General features: G+C 44.1%; 2 protein-coding genes across 2 annotated transcripts; both read left to right on the top strand.

The window, feature by feature from the left end:
- Nucleotides 1–467: 467 nt before the first annotated feature.
- On the top strand, nucleotides 468–2830 carry LOC139584058 (transport and Golgi organization protein 1 homolog). Its single transcript, XM_071415583.1, has 8 exons — nucleotides 468–780; nucleotides 909–930; nucleotides 1067–1143; nucleotides 1249–1326; nucleotides 1455–1565; nucleotides 2020–2091; nucleotides 2208–2312; nucleotides 2430–2830. Exons 1-8 carry the CDS (start codon nucleotides 655–657, stop codon nucleotides 2670–2672), a joined length of 834 nt encoding a protein of 277 aa, XP_071271684.1. The 5' UTR covers nucleotides 468–654; the 3' UTR covers nucleotides 2673–2830.
- Nucleotides 2831–3592: 762 nt separating this feature from the next.
- Nucleotides 3593–15448, top strand: LOC139530455 (uncharacterized). The gene is made up of 7 exons (XM_071326897.1): nucleotides 3593–3779; nucleotides 3968–4035; nucleotides 7062–7150; nucleotides 12482–12556; nucleotides 12662–12708; nucleotides 14301–14650; nucleotides 14807–15448. The coding sequence occupies exons 3-7, from the start codon at nucleotides 7088–7090 to the stop codon at nucleotides 15064–15066; spliced, it is 795 nt and encodes a 264-aa protein (XP_071182998.1). The 5' UTR covers nucleotides 3593–3779; nucleotides 3968–4035; nucleotides 7062–7087; the 3' UTR covers nucleotides 15067–15448.
- Nucleotides 15449–16902: the final 1454 nt, after the last annotated feature.

The raw sequence follows: 16902 nt of genomic DNA, 5'->3' as shown, positions 1-16902 counted from the left end.
ATCGAGAGGTGCCTTCAAGTTGTTGAATTTTGCTTTGACAGCTTCCCCTTACATAACTATCACTTGAGGTTACATTCCATTAAAATCTACATGTGGCTCATGTCTAGTGATATGTTATGTAATCATCTGTTTTGTTTATTTGCCATTTTACAGGGTGAAAGGCTACATGATGCAATCTTTTGCACTCTAAATCCACATAGGCCTAAGGCTTGTTAGTTAGATCCACTCTGGTGATTAATTTAGCTAATCCCTGAATTTCACTGAGTGACTGCGATGGAAGTTCTGTATTGTGCAAAGGTCACCATGGTTGGACAGTGGTAGGGCCCCAGTCCAATCCAATCCCCATTAATTACATAAGGTCAAGGCAAATCCTCTCTCTATTGATTTTGATCAACAACTAGGTTATAGGCTACGTCTATTTCTAAACCCACCTTGATTTGATCTGAAGATATGCCTTTGCATTGACTGAGAGGGTGCTCAGTGGGATAACCATTAGCCATGCTTGTAAACAGAACACTGGAATGCCTGATGGTTTAGTTCAATGTTTTTAACATCACTTATTTTCTTCTGTCATCTCAGCCCAGCTATTACCCAACTTATTTGCTAAGCCTGACATGTGCTGTAGTAACACTGATTGGACCTGTCTCTCCCCAGATGGTCACCAGCCTGCCAGAGCACTGGAAGCCAGGTCCAGACTTCTACGGCGTGTCCTGTGAACCCGTGCTGGTCACTGCAGGTGCCGGGGTCATCGGCTTCCTCTTCTGGAGGAGCATTCTATCTGTAAGTCGTTGTTGCACAGTTACGGCTTTCATAATTTCATAATCTGATTGCTTTATGTTATTCTATGATGTATTGTATGCTACCGTTGAGGAGGCTGTTTGCTGCCACTTTTCTTTTCCTTCTCACAGGTCAAAAGCAAGTCATATCTAAGTAAGTTCTTCTCTCTGGCTATTTAGGGTACATAGTGAATCCTCATTCATATTGCTTACAGGCTGGTGTTCTTGTCATGTGTAAACCATGTCTGATTTCATACTCTTGTCATGGTTTTTATTCGCTACTGAAAAAGAGATGGTGGACAGGATGAAAAAGCTTGAACAAGAGAAGAAGGAGATACTCCAAAAGGTCGCTGAACTGCAGCAACAGGTAAGTTGCAGAGACTTTTCACTGACTAAGATCCAGACTTTTTAGTTCAATGTGAATTAAGGGACATCATGTTTTGACAGTATATTTCTACTGGGTTCCCCTCAGGGCGAAGAACTTAAAGAAAAGCAAAAGCTGTCTGAAAAATCTGCCACTTTATCTCTGGAGAAGATCCAGGAATTGGAGGTGAGTCTCTAAGAAATATTATCTTGATCACATGTCATTGTCATGCTGACAATTATTTGATTTTTTATTATTTTTTTCTTCTACATAGTGTTTAAATTGACTAAGCATTTTCTTTTTCTATCCAATAGAATATTGTGCAAGAGATGGAGAGACAAAATGAGCGCCTGGACGAGGAAAATAACTTACACGCCATATCCTTTGACAAAGAGCAGGCCAATACTGCGAAACATGAAGATATGGTGAGTAGTATTGAGCAATTTAGCTGTAATTAAAATGTTTCAGAACAACCAATTATCTGACGTCGGTTCAATTATTTGAATTCCATTAAGTTAGTTTATTATGTGAGCTCAATGTGCCGTTTCTCTAGAGAGAAATCAAATCAAGCACATATTTCGGGACGTTGTAGTTTTCAACAGGAAAATAAATATTCCACATAGTTTAGTGCAGAAAATGTGGTAATTGACTAAAATGACCACAATTCATTGCACCTACAGCTGCATGGACTTGGGCGGGCAGACAGAGAGAAAGGGACAGCCTGCAAATGAGAGAGAGACACCCTAGAGAGCAGTTGCTTTTGTGATGTAGACAGCATAGGCAGCTACTATTAGCCAGCTACTATCCTAAATAGGATGGCTCGTTGATGAGGAAGAGAAAGATGGTTGTCATTATGCTTATCATTATCTTTGCCCATAGATGTCCGAAATGGACAAAACCATTGAGAAGTTGAAGCGCAGCAAGAAGAAAACCCAGGATGCACTCTCGAAGGTATAGGTCATATAAGTGAACATGCCCAATGAAAATATGTCAAATATATTAACATTGCAACAATCAAATGTAAAGTGTTTATTTCCTTTTAATTATCCTTATCATTAAATCTGTAGTCTACCATTCTGATGGATGAAGCCAAGCTCCACGAAGATGCCCGGAATGTCCAGGTCCAGGTTCTGGAGAAGGATATTGCCACCCTGAAGGAGGAGAACCTCTCGGTGAGTACCAATATGGAACAACGATTCACACTTTAAACCTCATGACATTGTGTAGGACTCATTGGCCATGCAGGGCCTGCATTGTACCGTCCTGATGACCTAATTTCCTTGTTACAGCTGCACCATGCTGCCAAGTTGTGGGAGGAGAAGCACAGGGAGACAAGCGAGCAGATCAAAGTCTACCAGAAGTCCCAGAAAGACCTGGAGGATTCCCTCCTTCAGAAGGACCACAACGGTGAGTTTTTTTTTACACGTTACGATATTGTTACACACATCAATTCCTGTTCACACCTTCTCAAATGCACGCTGATGACAAAGAAACATGTCACCTGTATTATGTTCCAAAAAAATACTTCTTGACTGATTCCAGGGGAAAAGTGTAATGTATCAATTGGTGGTTCTCAACCTCTCTGGCAGGTTCTATCTGACCTGCTAGGAGACCTGGAGGCCTGCGATGACCTGAAAGGTGGAGTTGTTGCTAACGGGGTAGCCTCTAACGGGAAGTCACCTGAACCGGTGTCCTAATCAGAGGAGGCTGGTGGGAGGAGCTATAGGAGGACGGGCTCCTTGTAATGGCTGGAATGGAACCAAATACATGGAAACAGTGTGCTTGACTCCGTTCCATTTATGCCATTATAGTGAGCCAGTCCTTCTATAGCTCCTCCCACCAGCCTTCTCTGATTAGGATACTGTCATGTGATTTGGTCTTATGTATTTGTTTCAGACAAGCAGACCATCATCCAAAACTGCCACAGAACCAAGAAGTGTGTCAACTCTTCCACTAACTGTTGGAAGAACTTTCCACAGGTCCAGACCACTCTGTCTGTTGTGGAGGAAGAGCGCGATCGCTTCATGACCAAGCTGCTGAACGAAGAGAAGTCCAGGAAAGAGCTGGAAGGTATGTCCCAGCAACTAGAATTTGATATGCATCACTGCCTTTTCTCTCTCAACACTATCAACTTGTTTTCACCACAGAGCAATTTCAGAAGCTGGAGCATGACATCTTGTTGGTGAAAAGTGACAAGAACCACCTGGAGAACCAGTACAAGACCCTGCTGCAGAAGAATGACATCATGACAGAGATGTACCAGCAGAAGGAGAACACTTTGCAGCAGTAAGTGGAATCAGAAGCAGTGCAGTTCATGTGTTAATACCATAGTAGGGTTTGTTCTCCATGGTTCCACAGCATGTGTATTCTTTTTACTGTATTCTTTAACTGTGAGGTTTGAGGTTTTGAAATGGTCTTTAAATAGTTTGATTTCATTTGTGTGTCGGAAGCTGACCAAGGAGGAGTTTGAGCGCCCCAACAAGGAAGACCGGCTGACGGAGATGGACGGCAAGGCCCTAGAGGAGGAGGTCAAGGTGTGTAGGCAGCGCGTTATGGAGATCCAGGACGAGCTGAAATGGACCGAGAAGTTCTACAAAGCTCAGATCATTGAGCAGGAGCAGAAATCTCACGAGAACTGGGTTTGGACAATACAACTTTATTAGTCCATTTGTTAAAGAAACAACAAATGTCTCATTTCTCAACCCCCATCGATGGCACATACATTAGGATCAGGACATTTTTTTTTAAGTCTTCTGTTTGGCCAGTCATTTGTAAGGTGAGTTTAGTCCAAAACAGGAGATGTTAAATGTCTCTTCTTTCTCTCTAGGTGATTGCACGCGCCGCAGAGCCAGCTCTGTTCGACGAGAAGAAGGAAACAACTAACATTCGTAACTTGTGAGCGCAACACTAATACAACAGACTCAATTGAGCTATACCAAAGCAGGGCTCAAGGCTTATTTAGTTGATGGAACCAGCACATGATTTGGTTGCATAAATTTTTCGCCACTGCACGGATATAATGACCTGACCTGTGTCCCATAATGTACCTGCATTCCATACAGAACCAGGCTAATAATGACTAGCCATCTTTTGCATTAGCATGCCCTTGAGTTCTTACCTTACATTTACATTTAACATTTAAGTCATTTAGCAGACGCTCTTATCCAGAGCGACTTACAAATTGGTGCATTCACCTTATGACATCCAGTGGAACAGCCACTTTACAATAGTGCATCTAAATCTTTTAAGGGGGGGGGGGGGGTTGAGAAGGATTACTTTATCCTATCCTAGGTATTCCTTAAAGAGGTGGGGTTTCAGGTGTCTCCGGAAGGTGGTGATTGACTCCGCTGTCCTGGCGTCGTGAGGGAGTTTGTTCCACCATTGGGGGGCCAGAGCAGCGAACAGTTTTGACTGGGCTGAGCGGGAACTGTACTTCCTCAGTGGTAGGGAGGCGAGCAGGCCAGAGGTGGATGAACGCAGTGCCCTTGTTTGGGTGTAGGGCCTGATCAGAGCCTGGAGGTACTGAGGTGCCGTTCCCCTCACAGCTCCGTAGGCAAGCACCATGGTCTTGTAGCGGATGCGAGCTTCAACTGGAAGCCAGTGGAGAGAGCGGAGGAGCGGGGTGACGTGAGAGAACTTGGGAAGGTTGAACACCAGACGGGCTGCGGCGTTCTGGATGAGTTGTAGGGGTTTAATGGCACAGGCAGGGAGCCCAGCCAACAGCGAGTTGCAGTAATCCAGACGGGAGATGACAAGTGCCTGGATTAGGACCTGCGCCGCTTCCTGTGTGAGGCAGGGTCGTACTCTGCGGATGTTGTAGAGCATGAACCTACAGGAACGGGCCACCGCCTTGATGTTAGTTGAGAACGACAGGGTGTTGTCCAGGATCACGCCAAGGTTCTTAGCGCTCTGGGAGGAGGACACAATGGAGTTGTCAACCGTGATGGCGAGATCATGGAACGGGCAGTCCTTCCCCGGGAGGAAGAGCAGCTCCGTCTTGCCGAGGTTCAGCTTGAGGTGGTGATCCGTCATCCACACTGATATGTCTGCCAGACATGCAGAGATGCGATTCGCCACCTGGTCATCAGAAGGGGGAAAGGAGAAGATTAGTTGTGTGTCGTCTGCATAGCAATGATAGGAGAGACCATGTGAGGTTATGACAGAGCCAAGTGACTTGGTTTATAGCGAGAATAGGAGAGGGCCTAGAACAGAGCCCTGGGGGACACCAGTGGTGAGAGCACGTGGTGAGGAGACAGATTCTCGCCACGCCACCTGGTAGGAGCGACCTGTCAGGTAGGACGCAATCCAAGCGTGGGCCGCGCCGGAGATGCCCAACTCGGAGAGGGTGGAGAGGAGGATCTGATGGTTCACAGTATCGAAGGCAGCCGATAGGTCTAGAAGGATGAGAGCAGAGGAGAGAGAGTTAGCTTTAGCAGTGCGGAGCGCCTCCGTGATACAGAGAAGAGCAGTCTCAGTTGAATGACTAGTCTTGAAACCTGACTGATTTGGATCAAGAAGGTCATTCTGAGAGAGATAGCGGGAGAGCTGGCCAAGGACGGCACGTTCAAGAGTTTTGGAGAGAAAAGAAAGAAGGGATACTGGTCTGTAGTTGTTGACATCGGAGGGATCGAGTGTAGGTTTTTTCAGAAGGGGTGCAACTCTCGCTCTCTTGAAGACGGAAGGGACGTAGCCAGCGGTCAGGGATGAGTTGATGAGCGAGGTGAGGTAAGGGAGAAGGTCTCCGGAAATGGTCTGGAGAAGAGAGGAGGGGATAGGGTCAAGCGGGCAGGTTGACCTTGATTTGTATAGATTTACTCAGGGTTCAATGTGAACTTTTTGTTTCCATGGAAGTTTATAAATCCATTGGGATGCATGCTTTCTGTCTCTATTCAGCTAGTAATAGGCTACATTTGGTTATTAATTAATGATATATTAAAAAGCTGTATGATATAATTTTGCAATGTAAGACGTTACTCTGTTTGTTAGAATTGCGGAAATGTATTTTCTAAAGTAAGCCTGTAAAATATTATTTTACATCTCAAAATAGTATGTTGTCCCTTACGACAGACTGCTTTTTGAAGGAGAGATCAATATGTCTACAGTAGGCTAGCCAAGACGAATGCTAGTTGTCTTTGTAGCTTTCTTTTTGTACACTCAACAGTAGCCAGTAGAATATTTTTTTCTCCAGTGACAAGAGAACTGAGATGGTATTCTAGGATTCAAAAAGTAAGATTTTTCCTCTAACACATCCAGGGAATGCATGATTGGTATTATGATGTGAAACCTGTCCAATTAGGATCCGATATGTCTGCCTACACACCTAGTCTATATTATTCACCACCTGAGGAAGTGGAAACTCAAAACACGTATCTAGATTGCTAACTCTAAATATGTTAATGTTACTAGATAGCTAATTTATTAGCAAATGTAATGTCTTACAAAAGATTTCCAGCACTAGGCCTATACAGGCTACTGGATGTAGCCCTATTCACTGCAAATGGTGCGCTCCGCGGGCGCATCAAAACCATGTACTACATAGCCTACTCCGGTTGTTAAGTGGTGCCATGAGCTCCATATTGAGAGCTGAGAAATGTAATTGTATACTCACAGAAAGCTGTGACTCTCCTCTCTGTAACTAGAACAACAGTAGCTGCTTTGCAAACTGCCTTCTTCTGAATGCACGTCTCACCTATTGCTCACTCAAAATGGAGACAGGCAGATCCTTTCATTTGATTTATTTTTGGTCAATCTCACAAAAAAGTAAAAGGAGGCACATTGTGAACCAAAGGTTGCACTGCCAAGTCGAAGGGCCACAAATGCAAGTGTTTTGGTCACAGTTTTGCAATGCAGTAAGCTGTATTAGTCTAGATTTGGAGGTACAGTATTGAGAATCTAAATTTCTGTTCTCTTTTTCACCCAAGACTGACTGACATGTCCAGCAAGCTGAATGAGCTCCGTAGGCCTCTGTTCAAGCCCACCCCTGGGATGGCTCCCATGCCTCTCCGACGAAGTAAGAACCAATCCTCAGTTCACGTTATTTAGTACTGGCACGTCTGGGGTGCATTCAGTAAGGCAAAATCGTCAGAACATAACTTGCAGATAGAAATGAAATGAGGACAGAGAATCATATTTATATCTGAACGTTCTGTAACGTTCCTGACCATTTCTATTGTCTTGTCGGTTGGATATCATCTGTGACTGCGTTTCAAATTAGATCTTGGACTTTTTGACTGCCTGATACCTCATCTGCTGTTTGACGTCCACCCTCTGAAATGCATGTTTTCCTGGGGTTTTGATTTGAATTCCTTGTAGCTGGTCCAATGTGGAGAGACTGAGAGTGGTATTCGCCTGAGTGTTTTGTTGTTAAATGGTTTTGCTAAACAGGTGATTCGTACGGGCCCTCACCTGTGAGTGGAGGTGCCCCTTCCCCCACTCTCATGATAGAAGTTCACGGGTGCTCCCCCTTGCCCTGTGGGGCGAAGGAACGAGCCCTATCGTGAGTCTCCTGAACCCCCGCCCCGACAGCCTTGGTCCTGCTGATTGGCCGAGCAGTACCATCCCTCAGCCAATCAACCACCCCCTCCCTTGTTCACCCATGTATGCCCTGACTCCCCGCTTTCTTTTCACCTTTCCTTTTTCCCTGTCTTTACCTCCGCTGTGGCGTTTAAATAATTTCCCTTATTTTTCTTCCTACTGCTCTCATCCTGCTCCTAGTTGGTACCCACCTCTGACCTTTTCCTCTTCCTAATGTTTGTCTTCTAATTACGTCCTCTCTGATTTTCGAAGACATTCTTTCCTGTCTATTTCACTGCCATCTTTTCTCCCTCTACTGCCATACCCATCTTTCTCACCTGTGTTTGCGTGTCCAGACGATCCAGAATGTTTCCATGCCTCCGTTTGCTTTCACAATTTGGAATAACCGCTCTTGCATCCCTCTTGCTCTTTCAGTACTATGGTGGTGTTTTTGTTGTGTTCAGCTGTTGTGAGATCATATGTGTGTGGCAACTCGTTGGGTTACTAAAGCTTCAGCCTTTGCTTTCCCTTGTGGGATTACTGCATTCCATACATTTGTATATATATACAGTGGGGAGAACAAGTATTTGATACACTGACAATTTTGCAGGTTTTCCTACTTACAAAGCATGTAGAGGTCTGTAATTTTTATCATAGGTACATTTCAACTGTGAGAGAAGGAATCTAAAACAAAAATCCAGAAAATCACATTGTATGATTTCTAAGTAATTAATTTGCATTTTATTGCATGACATAAGTATTTGATACATCAGAAAAGCAGAACTGAATATTTGGTACAGAAACCTTAGTTTGCAATTACAGAGATCATACGTTTCCTGTAGTTCTTGACCAGGTTTGCACACACTGCAGCAGGGATTTTGGCCCACTCCTCCATACAGACCTTCTCCAGATCCTTCAGGTTTCGGGGCTGTCGCTGGGCAATACGGACTTTCGGCTCCCTCCAAAGATTTTCTATTGGGTTCAGGTCTGGAGACTGGCTAGGCCACTCCAGGACCTTGAGATGCTTCTTACGAAGCCACTCCTTAGTTGCCCTGGCTGTGTGTTTCGGGTCGTTGTCATGCTGGAAGACCCAGCCACGACCCATCTTCAATGCTCTTACTGAGGGAAGGAGGTTGTTGGTCAAGATCTCGCGATACATGGCCCCATCCATCCTCCCCTCAATACGGTGCAGTCGTCCTGTCCCCTTTGCAGAAAAGCATCCCCAAAGAATGATGTTTCCACCTCCATGCTTCACGGTTGGGATGGTGTTCTTGGGGTTGTACTCATCCTTCTATTCCTCCAAACACGGCGAGTGGAGTTTAGAGCAAAAAGCTCTATTTTTGTCTCATCAGACCACATGACCTTCTCCCATTCCTCCTCTGGATCATCCAGATGGTCATTGGCAAACTTCAGACGGGCCTGGACATGCGCTGGCTTGAGCAGGGGGACCTTGCGTGCGCTGCAGGATTTTAATCCATGACGGCGTAGTGTGTTACTAATGGTTTTCTTTGAGACTGTGGTCCCAGCTCTCTTCAGGTCATTGACCAGGTCCTGCCGTGTAGTTCTGGGCTGATCCCTCACATTCCTCATGATCATTGATGCCCCACGAGGTGAGATCTTGCATGGAGCCCCAGACCGAGGGTGATTGACCGTCATCTTGAACTTCTTCCATTTTCTAATAATTGTGCCAACAGTTGTTGCCTTCTCACCAAGCTGCTTGGCTATTGTCCTGTAGCCCATCCCAGCCTTGTACAGGTCTACAATTTATCCCTGATGTCCTTACACAGCTCTCTGGTCTTGGCCATTGTGGAGAAGTTGGAGTCTGTTTGATTGAGTGTGTGGACAGGTGTCTTTTATACAGGTAACGAGTTCAAACAGGTGCAGTTAATACAGGTAATGAGTGGAGAACAGGAGGGCTTCTTAAAGAAAAACTAACAGGTCTGTGAGAGCCAGAATTCTTACTGGTTGGTAGGTGATCAAATACTTATGTCATGCAATAAAATGCAAATTAATTACTTAAAAATCATACAATGTGATTTTCTGGATTTTTGTTTTAGATTCCGTCTCTCACAGTTGAAGTGTACCTATGATAAAAATGACAGACCTCTACATACTTTGTAAGTAGGAAAACCTGCAAAATCGGCAGTGTATCAAATACTTGTTCTCCCCACTGTATATTTAAAATATACACTACCGTTCAAAAGTTTGGGGTCACAAAGAAACGTCCTTGTTTTTGAAAGAAAAGCATTTATTTTTGTCCATTTAAAATAACATCAAATTGATCAGAAATACATTGTATACATTAATGTGTAAATGACTATTGTAGCTGGAAACGGCTTTTATTTTTTAATTTTATAAAAATGGAATATCTACATGGGCGTACAGAGGCCATTATCAGCAACCATCACTCCTGTGTTCCAATGGCACATCGTGTTAGCTAATCCAAGTGTATAATTTTAAAAGGCTAATTGATCTTTAGAAAACCCTTTTGCAAGTATGTTAGCACAGCTGAAAACTGTTGTCCTGATTTAAAGAAGTAATAAAATTGGCTTCCTTTTAGACTAGTTGAGTATCTGGAGCATCAGCATTTGTGGGTTTGATTACTGGCTCAAAATGGCCAGAAACAAAGCACTTTCTTCTGAATCTCGTCAGTCTATTCTTGTTCTGAGAAATGAAGGCTATTCCTTGTGAGAAATTGTCAAGACACTGAATATCTCGCACAACGCTGTGTACTACTCTCTTCACAAAACAGCGCAAACTGGCCCTAACCAGAATAGAAAGAGCAGTGGGAGGCCCCGGTTCACAACTGAGCAAGAGGACAAGTACATTAGTGTCTAGTTTGAGAAACAGACGCCTCACACGTTGAGGAACTGGCAACTTCATTAAATAGTACCTGCATAACACCAGTCTCAACGTCAACAGTGGAGAGGCGACTCCGGGATGCTGGCCTTTCAGAAGAAAGGTCTTTGTTTCTGGCCATTTTGAGCCTGTAATCGAACCACGCAGCCGTTATACTGCTCAGAAAGGAGACGTGTTCTGTCTACTAGAGATGAACGTAATCCTAACCGATTTGCCAAAACTATGGTTTGTAAACAAGAAATTTGTGGAGTGGTTGAAAAACGAGTTTTAATGACTCCAACCTAACTGTATGTAAACTTCTGACTTCAACTGTATATACACATACGCAGCCGTTATACTGCTCAGAAAGGAGACGTGTTCTGTCTACTAGAGATGAACGTAATCCTAATCGATTTGCCAAAACTATGGTTTGTAAACAAGAAATTTGTGGAGTGGTTGAAAAACGAGTTTTAATGACTCCAACCTAACTGTATGTAAACTTCTGACTTCAACTGTATATACACATACGTACCAGTCAGAAGTTTGGACACACCTACTCATTCTAGGGTCTTTCTTTATTTTCCTATTTTCTACATTGTAGAATCATAGTGAAGAAAAACTATGAAACAACACATATTGAATCATGTAATAACCAAAAGTATTTAAAGAATCTCAAATATATTTTGATTTGTTCAAGTAGCCTCCCTTTGACTTGATGACAGCTTTGCACACTCTTGGCATTCTCTCAACCAGCTGCACCTGAAATGCTTTTCCAACAGTCTTGAAGGAGTTCCCACATGCTGTGCTCTTGTTTGCTGCTTTTCTTACACTCTGGGGTCCAACTCATCCCAAACCAACTCAATTGGGTTGATGTCGGGTGATTGTGGAGGCCAGGCCATCTGATGCAGCACTCATCACTCTCCTTGGTCAAATAGCCCTCACACAGCCTGGATGTGTGTTGGGTCATTGTCCTGTTGAAAAACAAATGATAGTCCCACTAAGCGCAAACCAGGTGGGATGGCGTATCACTGCAGAATGCTGTGGTAGCCATGCTGGTTAAGTGTCCCTTGAATTCTAAATAAATCACAGACAGTGTCACCAGCAAAGCACCATCACACCACACCACCTCCATGCTCCACGGTGGGAACCACACATATGGAGATCATTCGTTCACCTACTCTGTGTCTCAGCAAGACACGAAGGTTGGAACCAAAACTCTCAAATTTGTACTCTTCAGACCAAAGGACAGATTTCCGTCAGTCTCATCTCCATTGCTCTTGTTTATTGGCCCAAGCAAGTCTCTTCTTATGGGGGTCCTTTTAGTAGTGGTTTCTTTGCAGCAATTCGACCATGAAGGTCTGATTCACGTGGTCTCCTCTGAACAGTTGATGTTGAGATGTGTCTGTCACTTGAACTCCAAATTTTCCAGATTGACTGATCTTCATGTCTTAAAGTAATGGACTGTCGTTTCTTTTTGCTTCTTTGAGCTGTTCTTGCCATAATATGGACTTAGCCCTATTTGGTAAAAGACCATCTTCTTTATACCACCCCTACCTTGTCACAACACAACTGATTGGCTCAAACGCATTAAGAAGCAAAGAAATTCCACAAATTTAACTTTTAACAAGGCACACCTGTTAATTGAAATGCATTCCAGGTGACTACCTCATGAAGCTGGTTGAGAGAATGCCAAAAGTGTGTAAAGCTGTCATCAAGGCAAAGGGTGGCTTCTTTGAAGAATCTCAAATATTCTGATACTGGTACTTCTAGTTCTGGAAGAATAATATCCTACCATGACATGGCCAAACATTTTCCTCGGACTGCAAATAGACCCGACTTTGCTATAAATAGATGGTAGGATGAACCAGTAACGTGGTCTAGAGTCCGGTGCCTAATGACAACCAGGAGAGCCAAGGTTAGCATTCTAGAAGATCCGAGAATATTGCAGTGTTTTACGTTGATGTATCACCGTGTATTTATTGTCCAACAGGACCATGACTTCACTCTGACCCTCATGGCCGCCGTTACTCTCCGTACCACAAACACCCAGTGGCTGCTAGACCTGGTAGGGATTGTATTTTTTGTCAATGAGGGTTGATGTGGTATTATTCCCTAATCGAGCCCTTATCCTATATCTCCTCTAATCATTCTTCCCTTTATTCCTCCACAGACACCATGGCCACACGTACATCCTCACCAAGCAATCTGGGCAGCTCGGTAAGTTTCAGTCAATTTGAGACAATGTGCATCTCTCCCCCCTGTTCCTCCATCATGTAGGTATATTTGCACTAAACAAACCGCTTCACTAGAGTCACAGGCTGAGGCCCAGGCCTCCACAGAGAACCCAGAGGCAGTGAGTATTATGTTCGAGGCAGCGGTGGCAGGGATGCGGATGTGTGTGTGAGCATGCTTACCCCAGCCGTGGATCAGTGGCTGGAGTGGCAGTCAGCAGGGTAGTGGCGTCACAGGGTTGTCAGACTTAACATTGCTGGCTGGATTCTGACATGCGTGGTTGCTTGTTTTAAGGCGCTTACAGACGGGCTGCGGTAAACTGAACATTTCTGCCTACCGTGTGTTGATGCCAGCGGTCCCGGTTGTTGTCAGCTCGACGGTTGTGATTAAAACATTGGTTGGTTGGTTGGTTGGTTGGCGAGAAGAACTCTGCTCATTGGTCAACAATGCATATTTTGAAGCCTTGAGCGTAGAGCCAGCGCCGCCGCTCACTGGAGTGAGTACCACGAATGGCGCCACTTGCGAAACTGCTTTTGTTTTGTCGCCCTACTCCCATTGAAGTCTGAAGACCTTTGCCGCTTCCCGTGGCCCATCTGTAAGCTCCTTTTATATTTTCCCTATATTACAACACCCTCCCTCTGACCCCCACTGAATGAATTGGTGACACTGTTCTACAAAGCCATAACGTCAGCACAACTACATGATGGATATCTCAAATGTGTTATCATTTAAAGCTGTGTGTGTTTGAGGTTAATACTTTGTGGAAACGGTCCTGATTCTGAATCAGTGTGTGGAACTTGGTCGTGTGATTCTTGCGGGACTGTGTAACTTGACTTATTATTGTGGGATATTGTTGTCTTTCTCACCAGTGCATAATTGTTTGTTTTGTTCTAACCTAACGAAACTGTTTGAATCATTTACATTACATTTACATTTAAGTCATTTAGCAGACGCTCTTATCCAGAGCGACTTACAAATTGGTGCATTCACCTTATGACATCCAGTGGAACAGCCACTTTACAATAGTGCATCTAAATCTTTTAAGGGGGGGGGGGGGGTCAGAAGGATTACTTTATCCTATCCTAGGTATTTCTTGAAGAGGTGGGGTTTCAGGTGTCTCCGGAAGGTGGTGATTGACTCCGCTGTCCTGGCGTCGTGAGGGAGTTTGTTCCACCATTGGGGTGCCAGAGCAGCGAACAGTTTTGACTGGGCTGAGCGGGAACTGTACTTCCTCAGTGGTAGGGAGGCGAGCAGGCCAGAGGTGGATGAACGCAGTGCCCTTGTTTGGGTGTAGGGCCTGATCAGAGCCTGAAGGTACTGAGGTGCCGTTCCCCTCACAGCTCCGTAGGCAAGCACCATGGTCTTGTAGCGGATGCGAGCTTCAACTGGAAGCCAGTGGAGAGAGCGGAGGAGCGGGGTGACGTGAGAGAACTTGGGAAGGTTGAACACCAGACGGGCTGCGGCGTTCTGGATGAATCAGATGAAAGGGTCTCTCATTGTTGGTGCCAGCAGCAGGGCTACAAGCACAATGGACCTATTGCTATTCTTTGTTTTAATATTTTTTTGTGTTCCTCCAGAACTCTCGACCTCAGGGTCCTGGCTCCCTGCTGGTCTCTCCCATCAGCTCCCCCCCCCGACTCAAGCCTCAGATCAGTCATCAGCCATCCCTCCGGACTCTGCTACCGTTCCCTTCCCGGACCACACCACATCCCTCCTCCCCCACCCTTCATGCCTCCCGTGTACCGACCAGACAACGGACACTCAGGCATGATGCCTCCTGGACCCCCACCGCCTAACGGACACCTGCCTAGTCCCACGATACCACCCGGACATCGGCCTCCACCTCCTGGTGCTTACGGTGCCCCTTCCCCACACAACCGGTACCTTCCTCCACCTTCTCACTATGGACCGGTGCCTCCTCCATTCGGTAGGTGGTGAATTCTGGCCCCCAGCTTTTATCTCAAGTTGAGTCTTTGCTATTAGTATTTCCGTTTTGGTTAGCAATGCTATTGTTATGTTGGTACTACAGTGTTATATTTGTATGTTCATTTTTCCTTCTACCCTCCTATGGCCCGACCCATAGGACCCCCACATACCTACGTGCACTGTGGACCACTTGATCACTCCATCCCACTCCGACACCTGCCGCCTGGGGTGGACCCATTCCCTCCTCATGTCGGCCCCAAAGACTTCCCTGTGCAGCCACAGGTCCCACATGGCAATGACTCTTCAGTGGGCCCCCAGCCCGGCGCTGGCCCCCAGGGCCAGGGGCAAGACTACAGCTCCCAGCAGGCAACAGCTGCCCCCCAGGACTCAGTCAGCTCTGCCATGGCAGAGCCTTAGACACCTACCAACCGTTAACGACCTGGCTACATTTAATCAACCACGATTCATCTCTTTATTTTTTCCTTTTTGTTTTTAATAGGCTGAAAATAAATATCATATGATATACTTGCAAACAACATAAGTATCTACAAAGTTAGTGTTCCTATTAAAGCATCAGAAAATCAATGTCTTATGTTTCGTGTCTGAAATGTAATAATGACTTGAAGAGGAGTAGAACTGAGGCTTGTTACTCTGCAAGTCCTATTGTGCAAAAACATTTCTATTGTATGACTGAGGATTTTAAGTTTTTCAAAGGGTATTATGTTGATTTTGTATTAAGTTCACAATGTTATCATGGTTTCCTGTGGAAATTATTCAAAATAAATGGACCCCAAGCTTTTGGGTTGCTTGATCGATCATTTCAGAAGTACCATATTATCTTAACTCTTCCCCAAACTCTCTTCAGAATGAACTGAAAAGGAAAGTTGTGTAAGTTGAAAGTCAAAGATGTATTTGCTGTTCTTAGGATATTTTATTAATACAACTGGTAAAAGGTACTGCAGTTGTCTATTGTTCATATGAAGCATATGACAACTTTTGTGATCCATTTTAGTTTGAAAGGAAATGTCTGACAGTGCATTTTGTTTTGTATGCGTAGCTGTATTACATGTGAAAAGCCAGTAATCACCCACTAACTGAACACCTGTCATATTACCTTCACATTTGTTTCTTTTTTTGTTCTTATGTTACATCAGGGATGCATCACATTTATCTATTTATTTACGAAGGTAAATAGTCTTTATTCTCGAATGTGGGGGGTATGATGTAAGTTATCTTTGATTTTAAATTCTAAACGTGTTTAGCATTTATCAATAATAGTAGCTTCGGATATTCCAAACAGATTGTGGGTTACTTGTATGACCGAAATACAAGATGGATGGATGAAAAGGTCCGAAAAGACCTTGGTAGGTGCATTACCATAACTAAAAATAATGAACTTAATGATCCGGGCCTTGCTAGCTGTGAGGATTATTAAGGGTGGGATATAGTAAGTGTTGTTAGGACGGTCGTTTTGTACAAATAGGACAGCCATTAATTCAAAAGACATACCTAAATGAAGTTTTAACCTAAAACAGGTGAGGATAAATTCGGTTTGGTGAGAAGGCAGGGTAATCCTAGGCGAACGGAATAACTGAACTTATTAATACTGAAAGATATTAATATCCAAAAGAGTGGGAGGGAAACTTAATATAGCGAAGTGAGATTGGATAAATACAAACAGAGTTTGACCAGGGAAGTGTGTCCCCTGGGTAATAACTGATAGTTTAAAGTGAGATCTAATGTCCGATCGATAACAACGCTATAGATAAAGTTTCCAAGGAAGAGAATCATATAAATTCATACACATAGATTATAACTTGGGTAAAGGTAAAACGCACATAACATAGAAATATATACACCTAAATTGTGAGAGCGGTAGGAAGTAGTAACACACACATAGAGAAAGAAAAAAAGTCGAGAAAAGCGGATAGGGTGAGTCAAAAGAAAAATAGAAAATGTTTTAATTGTAATGAAACTGGACATTTCGCCCGGGAGTGTAACACTCCCTGCAAACATTGTGACAGGATTGGACACAATCACCGAGATTGTAATTTAACTAAGGGAAAGGTAAGGCGCGACTATCGGGAGAATAAGAGAGAGTCGAGAAACAACGAAAGCGAGAAAAATGCGAATTCTCACTGAGGAAAGGCTTGAGCTTTTAAATTAGGATATTTTGTTGACTCGGGATTGGAATTACGAATACAGATACATGTAAAGTGGGCTTAAATGCGAATAAATTTTTGTTATTTACAT

Source organism: Salvelinus alpinus, chromosome 9 (assembly GCF_045679555.1).
Source record: "Salvelinus alpinus chromosome 9, SLU_Salpinus.1, whole genome shotgun sequence".
NCBI classification, from domain to species: domain Eukaryota; kingdom Metazoa; phylum Chordata; class Actinopteri; order Salmoniformes; family Salmonidae; genus Salvelinus; species Salvelinus alpinus.
Note: the sequence above shows the minus strand (reverse complement) of the source record. Positions and strands in the feature narration are given on the sequence as shown.